This window comes from Thamnophis elegans, chromosome 7, assembly GCF_009769535.1.
Source record: "Thamnophis elegans isolate rThaEle1 chromosome 7, rThaEle1.pri, whole genome shotgun sequence".
NCBI lineage: Eukaryota > Metazoa > Chordata > Lepidosauria > Squamata > Colubridae > Thamnophis > Thamnophis elegans.
This window is the reverse complement of record NC_045547.1, coordinates 61,437,725-61,456,271: the sequence shown is the minus strand read 5'-3', so window position 1 is coordinate 61,456,271 and position 18,547 is coordinate 61,437,725. Positions and strand designations below refer to the sequence as shown.

General features: G+C 37.7%; 2 protein-coding genes across 10 annotated transcripts in view; both read left to right on the top strand.

The window, feature by feature from the left end:
- The window catches only part of CADPS2 (calcium dependent secretion activator 2), a 387,307-nt gene that overhangs the window by 102,100 nt on the left and 266,660 nt on the right, over nucleotides 1-18,547 (top strand). For all 9 annotated transcript variants that reach the window (XM_032220716.1, XM_032220714.1, XM_032220712.1 and 6 more), the window contains one exon: nucleotides 14,767-15,099. In XM_032220716.1, the coding sequence (XP_032076607.1) occupies nucleotides 14,767-15,099 (333 nt within the window). The remainder of the gene's footprint in view (nucleotides 1-14,766; nucleotides 15,100-18,547) is intronic.
- Nucleotides 7,206-8,834, top strand: LOC116511001 (RING finger protein 148-like). Its single transcript, XM_032220719.1, has one exon. The coding sequence runs from the start codon at nucleotides 7,516-7,518 to the stop codon at nucleotides 8,566-8,568; it is 1,053 nt and encodes a 350-aa protein (XP_032076610.1). The 5' UTR covers nucleotides 7,206-7,515; the 3' UTR covers nucleotides 8,569-8,834.

Below are 18,547 nucleotides of genomic sequence, written 5' to 3'. Positions count from 1 at the left end.
TCAGAAAATTATTAAGGAAGACTATTGGTAGTTGCAGAATTCTGGGCATTGAATCTACACATCTTGAAGTTGCTGAGATTCAGAAACACTGATCTAAGTAGACAAACCTGCCTTGTACAATAGATTCCCTATTAATGCTTTAGGTGGTTTTCCTCAGTCTGGTACTTTCCAAATTGGTTGGGACTACAACTCCCATAATTTTGCTGGTGGTGTAAAGAGTTGTAACCTCAATAATCTGAAAGCTGATTGAAGCTATGCCACAACTACCAAATGAATTGGTAAGACTATAGATGCTGCTGTTTTATATAAAAAAATGGTGCAATGTTTCACTGTATTGCCCCCAGACAGTCCACACTACTAAAAATGGGAAGTGTCAGTGCAAGTTGTCTAAAATCGTGTGGCTGTGTTCTGAATAACCAACTCGAAAAGGGGAAAAGGAAAAGGGAAAGAGAAGGAAAAAGGAAAAAAGAAAGGAAAATAAATACAACTAGAAAATATATTTAAAGACAATAGAAAAGCATAAAGATGCCAAATAAAAAGGAAGCTTCTTACAATAATCATGTTACAGACCCCCTAATTTTTTGGATGGAACACAAACCACACAGTTAAATTAATTAGATAGCAAATAATATTCTCTTCTAACCTGTGTCAGAATTCAGAATAGTAGTCAGGGTATCAGGAGTATTGAGGTACAATGCCAACCAAGTATTAAGCTGCCCATTCAGTCCATCTCAAACTTCCAATTTCTGTGTTCTTGTAATGGGTGTTTATGAGTTGAGAGGGAATCTCCCATGGAGCTAGTTCTGATGTCACAATGACTGCAGCTCTGTTCCAGATTACTGTTGTAATACTTGTGAGCAATAGGGGAAAACATTTACTTTTTGCTAGGAGTTCCTAGGAGAATGGAGTTAAATGGGGTTTTACAGAAACATATTTATGAGCTTATACTGCATTTTTTTACTAGACAGCAGGATGTTTGACATTGAAATGTTTTGTATTACCTTGCTAGTTTTCTCAAGTGAATCAACACTGGGTTTTCCTGTTGCCATTTGTTCAAGGAAGAATGAAGCTTCACAATAACTGTGAAAAAGAGGTTTTGTGGTGCTGGAACCTGGGGTTCAGCATTTCCCTTATTATTGAATTGTTTTACTCAAAAGTTACAGGTGATTTGTATCATCCATGAATCTAACAATTTATTGGAGAGATGAGCCCAAAAAACCATCTTCTAGCTTTCTTGGAAAAGTACCTTCCCTCCAAGAGGATGGTGCAGCAGTTGATGATTCCAGATGCTGAAGGTAAAGATGCTTGCAGCCTGGATATTTGGTTCCACGTACCAACAAATATGGGGATTGCATTGCAATTCTTGTGAGAAGAAACTGCATTTTTCAAAAGAAAATCAAGATTGTACCAGATAAAGGTTTTGCTGTTATCATTATCTAGGACCATTTGTTTCCAGAAAGAGAAGATATTATTTTGATTCATGAGGATGCAGATGATAGTCCTGATGTGATGATGAACAGCCTGAAACAAAGCTGGATACCATGCTGTTTGATTCAGCATGGTATCCAGAAAATTGTCCAAATCAGAGTGAGAGCAATGCTCTTGCATATATCTCTATGTTTTTCTTACTGCTAGGATAGTTGTAGCCTATGTATTATTCTATTGTTCTCCAGAACAGATTATGGTAAGACATGAAAACAGAGAGCCTAAATGGTGAAATCAGAACTCCAGAAAGCTCTTGAATTGTAGAAGTTAAAAAAGGATGAATTTGATCTGGCAGAAGAGACTTGTGTGGTTTGCTTAGAAATGTACAAGCCAAGAGAGATAGTCCGGATTTTAACTTGCAGGCATATTTTCCACAAACTATGTATTGCCCACTGGTTGCTAAAGCATGGAATCTGCCCTATTTGCATTCATACAATTATCCACAGCAACTGAGAGAGGCCACTTCTGTAAGATATACATAGGGATATAAATACAGATGTATGTATACACATGATTATTTTTGTTGAAATGGATGACTCTATAAATTTCATAAATAAGTCTTACTTAGAAGGTTGTTTTATTTATAAATCCTTTATGCTTCCTCAGTGATTGCTATTCAAAGTGGCTCTCATTAACTGGTTTGGTAAACAAACAGATAAGCCCAAAACTGTATTTTATGACTTCTGGATTATTTGAAAGACAGGATATTTGTCTAGAACTATTTCATTTTATTTCTTTCATACCATCTTGTTACAGCATTTTAAAGATCTGGTCATTGGACAAAATATTGAAATTACTTCAATAGCAGTTTTTATGTGATTAACGATAGCCTGAATTTGTGTTTAGTTCAACTAATTTCCAGAATGCAAAATTGGTAGATAGTGACACTAGACAACAAAGATTTCGTTTCCTGAACACTTTGGGGTGTATCTTATATATTTTTGGCTGCTAATCATGAAAATAATCTCTAAATGTAGTCTATCACATGCCTTTTTATAAAAATCTTATTTTTTTGTGATTTGTTTTTATAAATATTTTAAGTTTACTAATTTTGGCTAGTGTTATAAGATGTTTTGTGTAGCTTAGGCTTGTCCAGGCATGCATGGCATATTGCATAACATTTGTGGAACTGGTAAAATTTGGGCATGTTTAGGCATAGTTAGACTGGATAGATGCTGCCTGGAAAGCCTATAAAAGCAGATCGCATGCACAGATGATGCTCACTTCATTGATATCAGTCTCATTGTATTTTGATTTCAAGGCATAGCATTGTTTATGTACATGTGAGTTACATTACAATTAAGCCAGTTGTAGACTTGCTATAGGAATATTGGAGACGGCAGATAGTTTGCCAATGATATTTTGTCATATTTGTGGTGAATACACACTTAAGTATTAGACGCACCATGACTGAACTTATTAAGAAAGGATATAAACTGTATTTTGGTTGTAAAACTAGTGATCAAGACAAGGCCTGGGCACCTCACATTTAACAAATTTCTTTGTACAGATTGACAATCTCATTTTCTGTACTGACATTGATGGTTTGTTCAAAGCTTTGGGTTATGAGCATGACCCACTAAAATGGCATCTTTTTATTGATTCATTCATGTTAGCTCTCAAGTCTGTCTTGTTATACAATCTTCATACTTCAGTACTTGTTTGCTATGCTGCACACATGAAAGAAACATACGAAAATATGGAACTGTTGTTGAAGCACACCCAGTAGATCAAGTACAACTGGAATATCTGTAGAGATTTAAAGTAGTGTTTCTAATGAAGGAGAACATTTGTAGCTCATGGTTGAAATAAGGGGTTCTTAGTGCTCTCTGAGATTGCTTGTTTTCTTGAGAACATTTCATTACCCTAACTAGGCAGTATCATCAGTGCTAGTAATTCCGTAAACCCTTAATTCGGTATACATTAAATTGCCAAAATATACAACTGGTAATATCTGAAAATTTTAGAGCTCTGCAATTCCTTGTAGAGAAGTCTTTACCATGATTATCAGTACTCAATAACTATTCTTGAAAGTACATCCTGTTGTGTGCTTTTTGGAAGCTGAGGGAGGCCACAGAAGAGCATTGCTTCAAGAATTAGGACTTTGAGCAACCCAGAGCAGTCACAGTTAGGTCACAGGGGCCTATTAACAGAAAGAGAACACCACCTGAAGATAAATGATGCTCTCCAGATACTGGGAGTGCTGGGCTGTGGAGGCAATTGCATTAAACTGTGCAAGGAGGCCTTATTAGGTGGCACATGTGGCACTAGGGCTGAAGTTGAGGCCCAGCCCTCGACTTCAGCCCCAGTCTTAATGCAGCCACCAAATGATGCTGTTCGAGGTGGCTTAGATGTGGGGAAAATAGAACATCCTTTCTCTTGTTTTGGGGTGGGAGGATGACAGCGAGAAAAGTCAAGTTAGGCATTTTCTGAGTTTTGGACATGCTGAGGCCAAAAGGTTCATCATAATGTGCCAGGAATTGGTTATGGATATAGAACCATTTTATGCGTAGCTTTTGAGAATACTAGCTAAACCTATAAAACGGGCTGTTTGGCAGTAATGAAAATCTAGCACTGGTAAAGAAATTGGGCTTCTGAATTTTACTGCCCATTACATCCCTTAAAGCATATCCCTACAATATTAAAAATTCAGTTTAGTGTTAGTTACAAAAGGAAATGCTTCCAAATTCTATTTGGGACAGACAATTATGAGTAGGAGGAGCTACACATATTGGGAAAGGAAACTAGTTTTTCAGAGGACAGAGGACCAGATTTGGTAAACTGTAGCTAAATTCCTGTTGGTGCACTCACAATACCCAGCAGACAATGATTCCAACCCAAACTCTATAGAAAACTCTCGCATCACATTTCCAATCTTGAAAAAGTGACATGATTTCTGAAAAATAACAAAGGTCTTGATTTATTTGGAGATGAAATCTTTTTCTTTTCTTTTCTGGTTCTTTTCTTAATTTTAAGAACATACTAATGGAAAGTGTCCGTCTATGGGAGTTCCTCCTCCATTTCTATTGTACTAAAGCCATTACCTTCTTCTATATTCATGGTTCCATTGAGACAGGTAGTTGGAAGGGTTTTCAAGAGCAACTTCACTTTAGTCTCCAAAATGGGCCCTACTACATTGCAGTACTTATTATTTGATAATTCTAGAAGTGAAACACATATATTCTTTATATAAATTGTTAAAATGTTATCTTTCCCCAAACTAGTGTCAGTAGCTATATTCCTGAGCAAATCCAATAGGAACTGAACATCAACTCATCTGGAAGGTCCACAATAGACAAGACTAAATTAAAACATGCAGAAAGAACTTGCAGAAGAGTGTTAAAACTTAATATTTTTAGGTTTGAAATAACTTAATTGATATGATTTTTCTTGCCACTAGAAAGTATGTATTTATTTACTAAATTACTCCATCACCAATCTCACTTAAGTATATCTGGACAATTTATAATAATTTGTTATTCTCCCACTTTCCCATCTCACAAAAACATTTAAACGGTTAATAAAATGTGGTGGAATTATTGTGGCTTCTTATTCAGAAAATGAAAAGTGAGTTAACAGAGACATATCTCTAATGGAATACCATTTCTGTCTTGAGGGGAAAACTAAGTAAGAAATCTACGTAGGCCAAAACAATTCCTAATTATGACCGTATGAATTCATATTAATTTGAAATAAATAATGTGTATCAACACAAGTGATTGTCCTGGTATAAAACATCAGAGCTATGTCAAAAATTTGCAAGGTAAGTTGAATTCCACATCTTCATACCTGCATCTGCAAATCCTGAGCTACAAGTAGATTTGTTTAGAGAGAATCTGAACATATTTCCTTAGGAAGGCAAAATACTGAACCTTGTAAGGAATCCAAAAACTTGTGCTTAGAAAAGTGCTTTGCCAACTTCTGCCTGGTTTGAAATTAACAACTTGCTTTTGCTAAAAATGGAAAGATTGCCTATGAAACTCTTACTGTATACAAATATACTGTACACTACAGTATACTCTATACTATATAAAACTCTTTCTGTTACAAAGTTCAAGGCAGTGGTGGGATTCAAATAATTTAACAACCAGTTCTCTGCCCTAATGACTGGCTGGGTGGGCATGGCCATGATGGGCATGGCCAAGGTTTGTGACAGACAGCACTCGGCCTCCTGCACTCCCTGGGAGCAAAAATGGGCCGTGGGGGGTGCCTCGTGCCCCGTTTTGGACATAGTAGGCTTCCATGCAGCCTACTGAGAGCAAAAACAGGGTGCGGGGGGACTCCTGGAAAGGTTGGGGCCAGCCAGCAATTTAAAACTGGTTCACCCGAACTGGCCCAAACCAGCTGAATCCCACTACTGGTTCAAGGGCAAAACATATGCTGCCATCCATTCTTCCATAAATTTTTAATTTCCCTAATTTATGTTTTGAGTCCCTGCCTCTTTAAAACCTGAACATTATATTAAGTTGTTCTTTTCTAGCATTTAAAAGTGTTATGTATTGGGATATCTTGATAAATGTCAGCTATCAATGTTCTGAATTAGCAGAAAAGGCAGTTTCAGTGAATATAATGGTAGTTCCCAGATTTGAACAAAGTCCATCAAGCCAACTCTAAACTTCTGTCTTTTTGTAAAAAAGAAAAGAAAAAAGCCTCTCAATTTCTGTTCAGTAAAAGCATTGTGTTCGTGAAAACAAGAAAAGCAGTTGGCAGAAATCTCTGCTGCTATATTTGAAATATGTATGTATAGAAATAAGCATCCCCTTTTCAGACATGAAAATAATAATTATATGAGATATTCAATTTCTAAACAAAGAATCACTCCTGTTTTTTTATTTTATATATACATACAAACACCCTGGAGGTGGGTTGCTAATCTTTTTACTACCAGTTCGGGTGCGCTCCCCTGCATGCAGCGCTTTTGCGCATGCGCAGAAGTGGGTGGACGGAGCCTCCCACCGCCCCTATTACCGATTCGGACAATCCAGGCCAAACTGGCAGCAACCCACTTCTGAAACACACACAAACACACATAGTATTTTCATCTTTGCAATTCTTGCAAAGAGGTGCTTCAGAAGATATTGGAACATATGAAGGAGCTTTTTCAGAAAATAGTTAAAGCAGCCACATCTTTTTCCAGCCTCAAGACTGCTTCAGAAGAGCATCCAGCTGTTTTAGCATGGCTGTGTGTCTTGCTTGTATTGTTTTGTTCTTTCCAGCAAAGCAAAAGGGCATTGTGATGGTAGGGATGGTTTGCAAGCAGCCATTGAGAAGAGAAAAAATGCAGACTTTAAATATTTTAATAATAAGTATTTGTACACACCTCTGGGCATTCCAAAACACTTCCCTACAAGGAATTGCATAGCCCTAATATTTTCAATCTTACCAGTTGTATATTTGCCAATTTAATATTTGCAGAATTAGGGTTGGAAGATTTCTTCATTTGCTCAAAAAACCTCCTCTAAAAAGTTTTTATCGAAACTATAGAACAATATTAGCACATATGTCAGCATATCTATTATATGCTGCTGAACTAAAGGTGAACATAGTTAGGTTAGGGTTAGCTGTTCTTGTTTGCTCTTAAAAAGCTAAGCAATTTTAAGGGTACTTTATTGAACTTTCTCTCACCATATTCGCATTATATGACAAGACATTCAGTACAGAGCATCCCAGATACTTTACCTTGTGGTTTGTGAAAATTGTGTTTATATCGTAACGTTTAATTTGTTTTTAAACAGTGTCATTTTATATAAGATAAAGGACAAGAGTCCTGCTTGGCAAAGTGTTTTAATGATGTCACAATTTCATTACTTAACAATAAATGACTTCATTGGAGGGAGAGGAAAAAAATCTGTCACTGTCTGTAAGAAATCTTTATCTAAGCCACATACTTACAGACAGACCCTTCAGCTTGTTTCTCCAGAATTTTTGAGATGGGTTTTTGGTATCGCTGGAAATATCATTCAGTTCTGATGTGCTGATGTTTTTTTGTCTTTGAGTTATTGGCTCTGAAACTTCTTCACAGATGTCAGCATGAACTTATCTGGGGCTGCCACTGGAAGAAGAAAGGTAAAACCATTGTGCTTTCTGTACCTTGGCATCTGTCTTGGGATCCACCTGCAGAGTTCACAAGCTGACAGTTTTTGGATTGCCAATATCAACATATCATTTCAAGTTGGGAATCGGACGGTATGGGAGATTGCAGAAAACGGAGTGTTTGCCAAAGCCTCACCCCTGAAGAAGGTGTCCGGCATCGTGATAGCTGCAGAGGAGCCCCACCAAAATGCTTGTAGTTCTGTAACAAATTTTAATACAGGGAATGCAGGATGTTGGATAGCGCTCATCATAAGAGGGCAGTGTTCATTTACAAAAAAAATAAGTGTCGCTGCGGAAAAAGGAGCAGTTGGTGTGATCATCTATAATTATCCTGGTACAGGTAACAATGTGTTTCCCATGCTTAACTTTGGGAAGGAAGGCCCTGTGGCTCTTATGATTGGCAATCTGAAAGGAACTGACCTTCTGCATCTAATTCAGAATGGCATCCAAGTGATGGCAACCATTGATGTTGGAAAGCACTGTAACCCATGGTTGACCCGTTATATGGGCACTATTTTTATTCTTTCCTCTGTAGCTGTGGCGTATTGCACCTTTTATTGTGCTGGAAAGCTACGAAGAACAAGGAATTTGATACAAAGATGCCAGCAGGAGCTTGATATTACTAAAGCCATCAATCGTCTTGAGCTTCGTACATTAAAAGAGGATGACAAAGAAGTTGGATCCAATGGAGACAACTGTGCAGTGTGTTTAGAAATGTACAAACCTAAAGATGTAGCCCGCATTTTACGTTGTGGGCATCTTTTCCACAAAATCTGTGTTGATCCTTGGCTTTTAAAGCACCAAACATGCCCTGTGTGTAAGTGGAACATGCTTGGAAATGTGGAAAGTATTACAGGTACAGCAGAACCATTCGGTGTTCAGCTATCGAATGAAGCATCTTCTGCTATCAATTCTCCTAATGAAGCCATCTGTCCAGAAGTACCTGCAGGAATTCATAAAGGCTCAAAAGCTCAATCTGGGGACAAATGATGATTTCGATCTTGATCCCCTTGTTAAAGATTGAGCTTAAGGTGTGTGAAATAAAACATTACCTTTGATTCTGTTTAGTTTGTTTGCTTTATGACAATATTAAAAACATCCAATGTGATTTTGGAAATTAGAGTTTAATATTTTAAGTTTTGGGTTTTGAGGAACTCCAGCTATAATTGTTAAATTCCTAACAATTTAGAATGGTTTTTACATTGATTTAGGATGATAATTTACAGGTAGTCCTTGATTTACAACCACAGCTGAGACAAAAATTTCCATTGCTAAGCAATGACCTTTTTTGTTACAATTGTTAATTGAATCCCTGCAGTTGTTAAGTGAAACATGCGATCTTTAAGTGAATCTGGCATTGACTTTGTTTGTTGGAAGCCGGCTGGGAAGGTTACATATGGTGATCACGTGACCCTGGGACAGTGCGATTGTCATAAATACATGGCGGTTGACAAGTGCCTGAATTTTGATCATGTGGCCATGAGGATACTACAACTAACTACTGTTTTTTCTAATTCTATTTCATAATTTTAGTTAATGTTTTGCTAATTTAAAAATGTATTTAAATATATCATCTTTTTATTTTTAATAAAATTTAATCAGTATATTCAAGAAAATGTATAGTCCATTGGTTGTTTTTGTTCTTATAGACATTTAACGCCCAAGAGGCTTGGATTCCGTAGCAGTTTTAAAAGTTAGATCTACATATGCATTTATACATCATTTAAGAATAGGAACCATGTACTTTATGGTGGTGGTTGTTCCAACTCCTACTACAAATACCCAATTTCTTTGTTGAGAGTGAGAAGGCAGGAAGTTGCTGACCTGAAAATGTACTAGACCACTTGTATAATGTAAATGTAATCTGGATGACAACTGTGATGGAAATCTCACCCAATAATACCAATACCTGAAGAGGAGCCAATATATTTTTTACTTTCCTTTACAAAGCAAGCATGTTCTAATGAGTCATTGGTCTCTTAAATACACAAAGAAACAAAGAGCAATGGCTAAGGTTACATAGTTCTTATAGAGGGGAATACTCAAAGGCAAACTGGTGCAAGTGCACATCTGCTGATCCTATTAAAAGTGAGAAATTGCAACAGAGACAGAAACAAAACCCGAACAAGGAGACAGCTATATCAACTGAAAGTAGAGAAGACATATTTTGAAAATGCAGAATTTCTACAGTACTTTGATATTCAAGGGTACCAAATTGCCGTTGTTCAAATAAGCTGAATGCCAAGATTCCAAGTAACACCCCAAAATAAAGAATACTCCAAAGTTTGGGTTTCCTCAAAGTTCCATTTTATTAGAGATGTCATATTGGCACATCTGGGAAGACCCAAATCTGAAAGTTTTCAGGTTTTCCCCACCCAAGTGAAAGTTAAATTCCCTACCCAATACCCACATGTCCATCACGTGGTCCAATCAGGCACCGTCCCAACTGGAGATGTCTCCCAGTCACAACACTCCAGGTGCAGGGCAAGATGACCTTGACTCTCTGAGAAAGGAATTTTATTTAGACTCTATGTCTCCCATACTCCATACAATCCCCCGTCTCATTTTCCCACAGTAGAAAAATATGGCAGGCCTGATGGCTCAATGTAAAAGATAGCTTCCAGGCCTGACACTGACTGTGTCCTTTGGGAGGAAAGAGTGTTGATAAAAATACAGATAATCATCAACCATGAGCCAGTAGTTCAGAAACCTCAACCATGAGAATGGTATTTATTAGGCATAGCTGCTTCTGGAATGTTGTTTTTAAGCTTCATTCATTATCAACTCTGAGCTCAGAATCTACACGGCATTTTGCTTATATAGTTGTTACATTTGAAAGCATCATCTGCCACTCTAATAGACAATGGAATAAAAATTTTTAAGGGATACTTTTGTATAGTTCTGGACATAATACACGGAAGCACTAATTGAGCTTCTGACAGCTTTGGTGGCAAAAAAGAGGGGATTAAAGAATGATGAAGGTACAGTCCTCCTTAATAGACTTACTCAAATTAGAACATGCATGTGATTGGATGAAGCAGACAGGCATTTCATTGGATATAACATACCACATGCCTTATGAAGTCAGAGAGACCAGTGTGACTGTGACATAATAGGACAAGACTTCAAAGATAATGAGGATTTGAAAGAAAGGAGGCAGTTATTCCACAGTGTATTTCAGGGAATTACTTTTTTTAGCTTTTGTAGAGCTCTGCTTATTCCCAGTGTCTTTTCCCAAGTTATTCAGCATTCCTTGGTTTCCTGACTGTTCTGTGGCTAAATTGACAGTGTAATTTTCATAGAAAAGTCTTTTTGTAATGGAATATTTGCCCAGTTTGATGCCATGTATATTGGAGCCAATACTTTCTTTTTTCTGAGAAGAGTATTTGGGTTAAGGGTTTTTAACTTAGATCCCCAAATCTCTTACAGTGGACATAGAGTTTGAAGATCCAAATTTGATCAAGGCCAGCATACTTGCTACATACTATGCTTTTCAGAATATAGCGTACGATTATATTCTGCTAAATAGCCATGTAACATTTTTTTTCCATTTTGTCTTTTCCTTACATAATGAATTTGCATAGCCTTTCACATAGAATCAAGATGGTTGGGCATCTTCTGTCAGCAATGAAATTTTTCCCCATTCCTTTTCTGCTATGGCACCATATGTTTCTTCTACTGATTGTTATTTTTATTTCGATTAATGTCACATGTGGTCCTACCCAACTGAGGATCACACTGTGAGGGAAAAGGATGTTATGATGTAATTAATGAGTTATGGGTGCATAGTTTCTTGTGAACAAATTGTGATTTTTCAAACTCTTAGTTACATATGCATCCTATGAAGCCATGTTGTTGTTAGTTGTGAAGTCATGTCCGACCTATCGTGACCCCATGGACAACATTCCTCCAGGCCTTCCTGTCTTCTACCATCCTCTGGAGTCCATTTAAGCTCACGCCTACTGCTTTGGTGACTCCATCCACTCACCTCATTCTCTGTTGGTCCTTTCTTCTTTTGCCCTCCATCTTTCCCAGCATTAGCATCTTCTCCAGTGAATGCTTCTCATTAGGTGGCCAAAGTATTTGAGTTTCATCTTCAGGATCTGGCCTTCTAAAGAGCAGTCAGGGTTGATCTCCTCTAGGACTGACCAGTTTGATTGCTTGCAGTCCAAGGGACTCGCAGGAGTCTTCTCCAGCACCATAGTTCAAAGGTCTCAATTCTTTGATGCTCAGTCCTAATTATGGTCCAACTTTCACAGCCATATATTGAAACTGGGAAAACCATAACCGTGACTATACACACTTTGGTTGGCACTATGTGAAGCCACATAGAGGGACTCAAAGCAGATTCAAAGAGCTTCATGTGTGCTTCTAAATTGTCCTTCAAAAATGCTTCTAAATGTTTATATACCTTTTTACAACTAAAAAAAAGATAAGACAGTGCCTGAGCAGTAAAAAGGAAATAAAAAGCTGCTGAAAAGTAGACTGGATAGTTAAGAACTGTTTTAACAGTATTCTGGCACTCCGAAGTTCATGTTCTTTCGGAAAGCAACTTCTCTCAACTGGATATCATGACCAGTACAATCTGACAACCAATCTATATATACAAGCCAAATACCACTCAATCATCATGAAATGCAAAGCCTACAATCTTGAAATTCAGCACATATGTTCCTCTTGGCTTCTAGGTGCTCGCTAAGAAAGGATTTTTCAAAATGACCATGAGATCATCAGTATTTCTTATACAGTATTATATTAGCATACGTCGATGCTAAGGTGTTAGATGTTCTACTCCCCCTCCCCACCTGAAAAGAACTCTGTTCCAACTGCCAGTTGCCTTATATTAACATGCTCTGATGCTAAGGAGTTATACATTCTACATTAATTTTCAAGCTTTTAGTTTCAATTTATCAAGCCAGATCACATAGTTTCATAGCAAAGCATGGGTATCCATCTAGCGTTTGGATATATGTCTAAGCAAAACATGTAATATCAAAATGAAGACATGCAGAGTGCCAGTGTGTCAAAACCTCTATGTAACACCAACCTTGACTTAAAACTCAAATGCAAGTAATCTGTTTGTTAACTATCCCAAAAGTGCTTTTTCAGGAAGCCTAGATATGAGAAGTGAAATATCTTCAAGCAAAACCAAGAAAGTCCAATTGCCATTTGAAAAAGCATATTTGGGACAACCATGACTGGTATGACTGAGAATCTCCATAAACATTTAGCTGTTTGCTAACTACAACAAAGATTGTAAATATACTTTTATTAAAAACAACACAAAGTCACAAACTGGAAAATCAACATTTAAAATAGTTTGGGTAATATTTGTGAGACAATTGGGGAGAAGTAGTAAGTCTACACTGTTTACCCTTGTGAGACAGGATATACTCTGCCATATACTTCATTGTATATTTCGAAGATTGGTATGCTTGCCGCCATTCATTTTTCTATGTAATGAATTAGACAAGTTTGATAGCCCTAAAAAGTGATCAGTTTTGAAGGGGCTGTCAGACTCCATGTCAACCTTGCTACCTGTGCTGTGATTTGACAGCTAATCACTTTTTTCCTGCATGTTTAGAGATAAAAAAAGTACATTTCCTGAAATTTCTTTCTTTTTTTCTGTTTAAGAAGTAAGCAATCACGTACATGTTGCAGGTTCATGGTTAATGTGAGGCTTGGAGAAGAACTAGACATGACCATTTTGTAAATATTGTCCAGAGCAGTAGTGTGAGAAATAGGATGCAAGTGCAGGCAGTCCTCAATTTATGACTGGTTTCTTAGCGACCATTTGAAGTTCTAAGAGACCTACCTGGAGGGTACTTACAACATAGATTCAAAGTTCTGATAGTTTCTTCCTCCATAGTTAGTTGAACATGCTTCAGGCACTCAGCAACCAGGATGCATTTATGGCCCTTTGCAGTGTCCAATGGTCATGTGATTGTATTTTATGACAGTTTTGCCGAAAACAAGCATTTACTTCCAATTTTCAGAAAAACCATGCCCATAACAAGCCCTTGGTCTGTTTAACCACCATAACATTCACTTAACAATTGTGGTGATTTGCTCAATGACTGCTCAAAAAAGGTGGTAAAATCTAATTGGTCACATGACAAACTTGTTTTATGACCATCACGAGTTACAATCACGATGGGCAGGTTCCATTGCAATCATAACTTGAGTACCACTTGTAATCCATTGTAAAAGAGCTTGAGAAAGGACCAAAATCCCCATACTCTGGGTGGAGACCCCAAATCCCACATCAGATCCCATGACTTCCTGGAAAAGCCAGAATTTAATCATTTCTAGAGAAGTGTTCCTTTCTCATAGTATGATTTCTTGTGTTTGCAATAAAGTTGTTTATCTAGCCAAGCCTTGTCCTTGAAATTTATTGCAAGGTTCGTAAGGGTGGGTGTACATTCTAGAGAGAACCTGGGGTCAACTTCTTACAGAATAAACTTTCTTCAAGTTAGGCAAAAGGATTATTACCATCTTCTAAAGTATTCCCAGAGGTAAGTATCTAAAAGTACCAGGTCTAGTTTATTTGTTCTGTTACTTATTACTAAAAGCATATCAGATTCAGCAGCCTAAACATATAATCCTTATTCTTTTGTTATGTTTATAGCGAGTATCTTTAGAAAACTCTGGCCTTTGCTTTCCACCAATGCCTTGAAGAAGAACCTAATAGGGTATCCTAGAAGGACTATTGAAGTACCTTTCAAGAAACTAATTAGAATGCATGGAATGACCTGGTTAGGTATCTTCCCAATGATACTTAAATTTATGTTTAAATTCAGCCATAGAAAAATCATTCAGGGATATAAATTTAAATAGGTTTTGGTTCAGACATGTAATTTCTTTAGAAAAATGGTGAAGTACATGAGAAGAATAATTTGGATCAATTGCAAGTTGTAGTTACATAGTTATCTGAAACATGATGATTTAAAAAATTGCTCAGCATAAGTAAAAATCAATAGCTGTTGACTGACAAGATTTTTCTTGTTTTAATACTCTGGAAATAGTTTGTTACTGACTGCTTCCAGGATGTTTTTAGTTGGTATGAAATATCCAGATGGTTCCTTATCCGAGCATTAAAATTGCTCCACAGCACAATAGTCTTTAAAAATCTGTTTGCCTCTTCCTTACCTACCTTTATTCTAATGTCTTTCTTCTTTTGTTCAAAAGGTTTTTCTCAAGAGTGACCGAGTTGCCAGGATGGTCCACAGCGGTGGATGCTCAGCAAATGATTTCAGAGATATTTTTAAGAAGAACATAGAAAAAAGAGTCCGGAGCTTGCCTGAGATAGATGGATTAAGCAAAGAGACTGTGCTAAGTTCTTGGATAGCCAAATATGATGCCATTTACAGGGGGGAAGAGGATCTGTACAAACAGTCCACTAGGATGGCTTTAAGTGCTGTATCTGAACTCATCTTAAGCAAAGAACAACTATATGAGATGTTCCAGCAGATTCTAGGAGTAAAGAAATTGGAGCATCAATTGATCTATAATGCCTGTCAAGTAAGTAATTCATCTCAGTTCACCCGTATCCATGGAATGTTCCATTCATTTCCTCTTATTACCATGTTTCCAGGAAAATAAGGCTGGGTCTTATATTGATTTTTGGTCCAAAAGGTGCATTAGGGCTTATTTTCTGTTTAGGTCCTAATTTTGAGGAAATACAGTACTAAATGCATCCCTTTGACTAACAATTTTAACTGGGGATTATTTTTTGGGTAGAGCTTATATTACGATCATCCTGAAAAATGCTAGGACTTATTTTCCGGTTAGGTCTTATTTTCATGGAAACTGGGTAGATCATACGTTCATAAGATCTTTTTCTCTTCCTCTTATATCTACCCAGAAGATGTTTACTTCTCTTGTAGAATTTGCATTAGGAGAGCTTTGGACAACAGAACTGAAAACTAATAAATACTCAAGGGCAATGAAGTTTACCCTCCCATGAATGCCAGTCTTTTTTTGGGGGGGAATGATTAGTCCCCTATTCCCTGTTTGCCCATATGCTGGGCTTTTGGAGGAGGTACAAGCAGGTGTAATTTCCTGCCCAATTCTAGTTGTGCAGAAAGGAGACAGGTTTTCCTTTCTTTTCTTCACAAAGGGGAAAGAAAGCTGAATATTTCCTTCACATAGAAACCTAGCACAAAAGAAATACCCCATTTTTTCTTCTTTTTATCTGTCATCTTTTCCCCCTGTGGTTTCTCTACTGTCATTATGGCTTGGGCTAGAAGTACACATATATAAAAGAAACTACAGAATTCAATACGGTAGCACTTTGAGTATCTGTAGTTCATTATAAACATGTCTGTTCATTCCTCTTGAAATTCCAATTCTTCAGCAATGGTCATTAATTGTGGATCAGTCATATTGGATGACTTCATACTTATTTGTAGGTGATATTACTGTGCCTCTTGCATTGTTTGGTCTTCTAACATCATTTCATAGCAATATTATTTCTTTCTGTTTCTTGAGTGTGCTCATATAAATACATCTATCAAAGATATAGGAATGCATCTACCATTTAAGGTAATCACTTTGTGCATTTGAAGGAGAGATTTCTGGCACTCAGACAATTTATTTATTCATCCATCCATCCCCAAGGATTGCAAATAGTTTGTTGGTAATAGGAATGTGTGTGTGTGGTTTATTCCATTGTGTTTATTATTGGAGAATATTATATAAAAATAAGAAAACAATCAAGAATTGTTATTATATGATAAATGGTGTGTATTTTCTCTTTTGGCTTGAATAGCATTGTCCTTGAAAATTGCAAATGAGAGTTTCTGCTTCAAGGCCATCATTTAAACAAAACCTTAAAAATAATCAAGAACAGATTTGGCATATATTCAGGGACAATCTTTTTCCCCATTAGCTGAGGGGCTTTTTTCTTTTCCATTTTTGTTGTGTAGAATTATAACACAGATTTCATTCCTGGTAAATGTTTTATAGCAAATAAACCTGTAGCAATTTATCTACTATTGCTGGGAAAGTATTGAGAACACCTTCTTGAGACATATTTGGCCTAGCAACCTCCTGTATTTCTCTCATACACCCTTCAATGAACATGAATGCAAATGTTTTATAAATATCCACGCCCTTAAAGATGTCTAGCATCTTACAGTTTCAAAATGCCCCTTGCTAATCACTGCCCCTTGCTCAGCTGCCTTATTGTATTATATTATTATACATTGTATTATAACACAATATTACATTGTAATATTGATAGTTCTGTAATATACCGTATATACTCGAGTATAGGTCGATCCGAATATAAGCCGAGGCACCTAATTTTACCACAAAAAACTGGAAAAGTTATTGACTCGAGTATAAGCCTAGGGTGGGAAATGCAGCAGCTACCAGTAAATTTCAAAAATAAAAATAGATACCAATAATGTTTTTGAATATTTATTTCAAAGAAAAACAGTAAACTAGCTCTGTAAGTGGAAAAGAGGGTCAATAAAAACAATATGGTATCAACAATAACTTTAAAAGTACAAAAACCTTAGCTCATTCAGCAACCAAGCTAAAACACAAGAGTTAAAATCCTTCAAAACTCATAGGCTCATAATATACATTCTACCAGTGTCCTGCCTGTGCCCATTAAATATACAGCCTGCCTGTGCCCATTGAATATACAACCTGCCCTGTGTCCATTAATTACAGCCTGCCATTGCCCATTGAATAACATATACAGCCTGCCTGTGCCCATTAAATATACAGTAGCCATTGTAAAAATTTGCTCTGGATAACAAATTATTATCACACAATACCGGTGTATTCAATGAAATACTTCACTCACCTCATGATTAAGGTGACCAGATTTTCAGATTGGTAAAGAGGGACACCTTTGACCGGGGGGGGGGAGGGAGCTGGCCGCGGCGGTTACTGCCAGCCCGCGGCCTCGCTAGGGACATCTGGTCACCTTAATTATACACATCCTCTCTCTCTCTATTCACTATGTCACGGCACACTGGTGTGCCACGGCACAGTGGTTGAAAAACACTGGTCTAAGAGACAACATGCACTGCAACAGAAGGAGTGTTCCCATAAAGCTAAGGTTTTCAGGACCTACAATTTTACCATCCAAAACAAGAGTGTCAGCATCGGTGTGCACAGAGTATAAGGACATCCCAGCAGCTCTCCCATTCATTCCCCAAAGGATTCCCAATGACCCCATAAACCATTTTTACCAAGTTCATGTTCACACTCTTCCCTACCTATAAATACACACAGTGCTACAGTAATGCTAAGGGTCAGCAACTGTCACAAGGGCTTATAGACAAAACAGCTGAAAGAAAGGGGATCCGAGGTCAAGTCTGACTACCCCCAAAATGATGAATCAGCAGATTATCTGTTTGGGTCCCCCTTTTTCCTTTCCTCCCCTTAACCCTAGTTAGCTCCCATTCCTTTTTGTGTGTGTGTGTCTGTGTGTGTGCAGAGCATACTTATGGGTGACCTCATGTTGATGAGTCAGCAGTGTCTGGACTCTGCACACAGAAGGCTGCAGCCAGCAGATACAAGGGGGTAATTCAGTCCACCTCATCCCTTTGTGAAACACCCCCCACCCCCAGCCGCTCTGTGAAACACCCCCCACCCCCAGCCGCTCCTCAGCCCCACCCGTTCCCAGACACCTGATGAGTCAGCACTACTTTCCCAGATGGGGACAGCGCACCCAACGCTTAGGTAGTCCGAGAAGAAGCGGGGAAGGGCTCCACTTCTTCTTCTTTCCACCCCACCTCCGCAGAAGGAAAACTCAAAGCATCGCGGCGATCCCGGGAAAAAGAGGCGAGCCGGGGAGCGGCGGCATTTGAATTGAATTGAATTGATTTTATTTGTAGGCCGCCCTTTTCCCTGAGGGGACTCAGGGCGGCTCACAGAAACCAGGGAGAGGGGAATACAATACAATACAGTACTAAGACAACAACACATAATAAAAATGATACACAACATG

What these genes read in the sequence shown, in the direction of transcription:
- LOC116511001 (XM_032220719.1), top strand. Translation starts at nt 7,516, where the DNA reads ATGAACTTATCTGGGGCTGCCACTGGAAGAAGAAAGGTAAAACCATTG.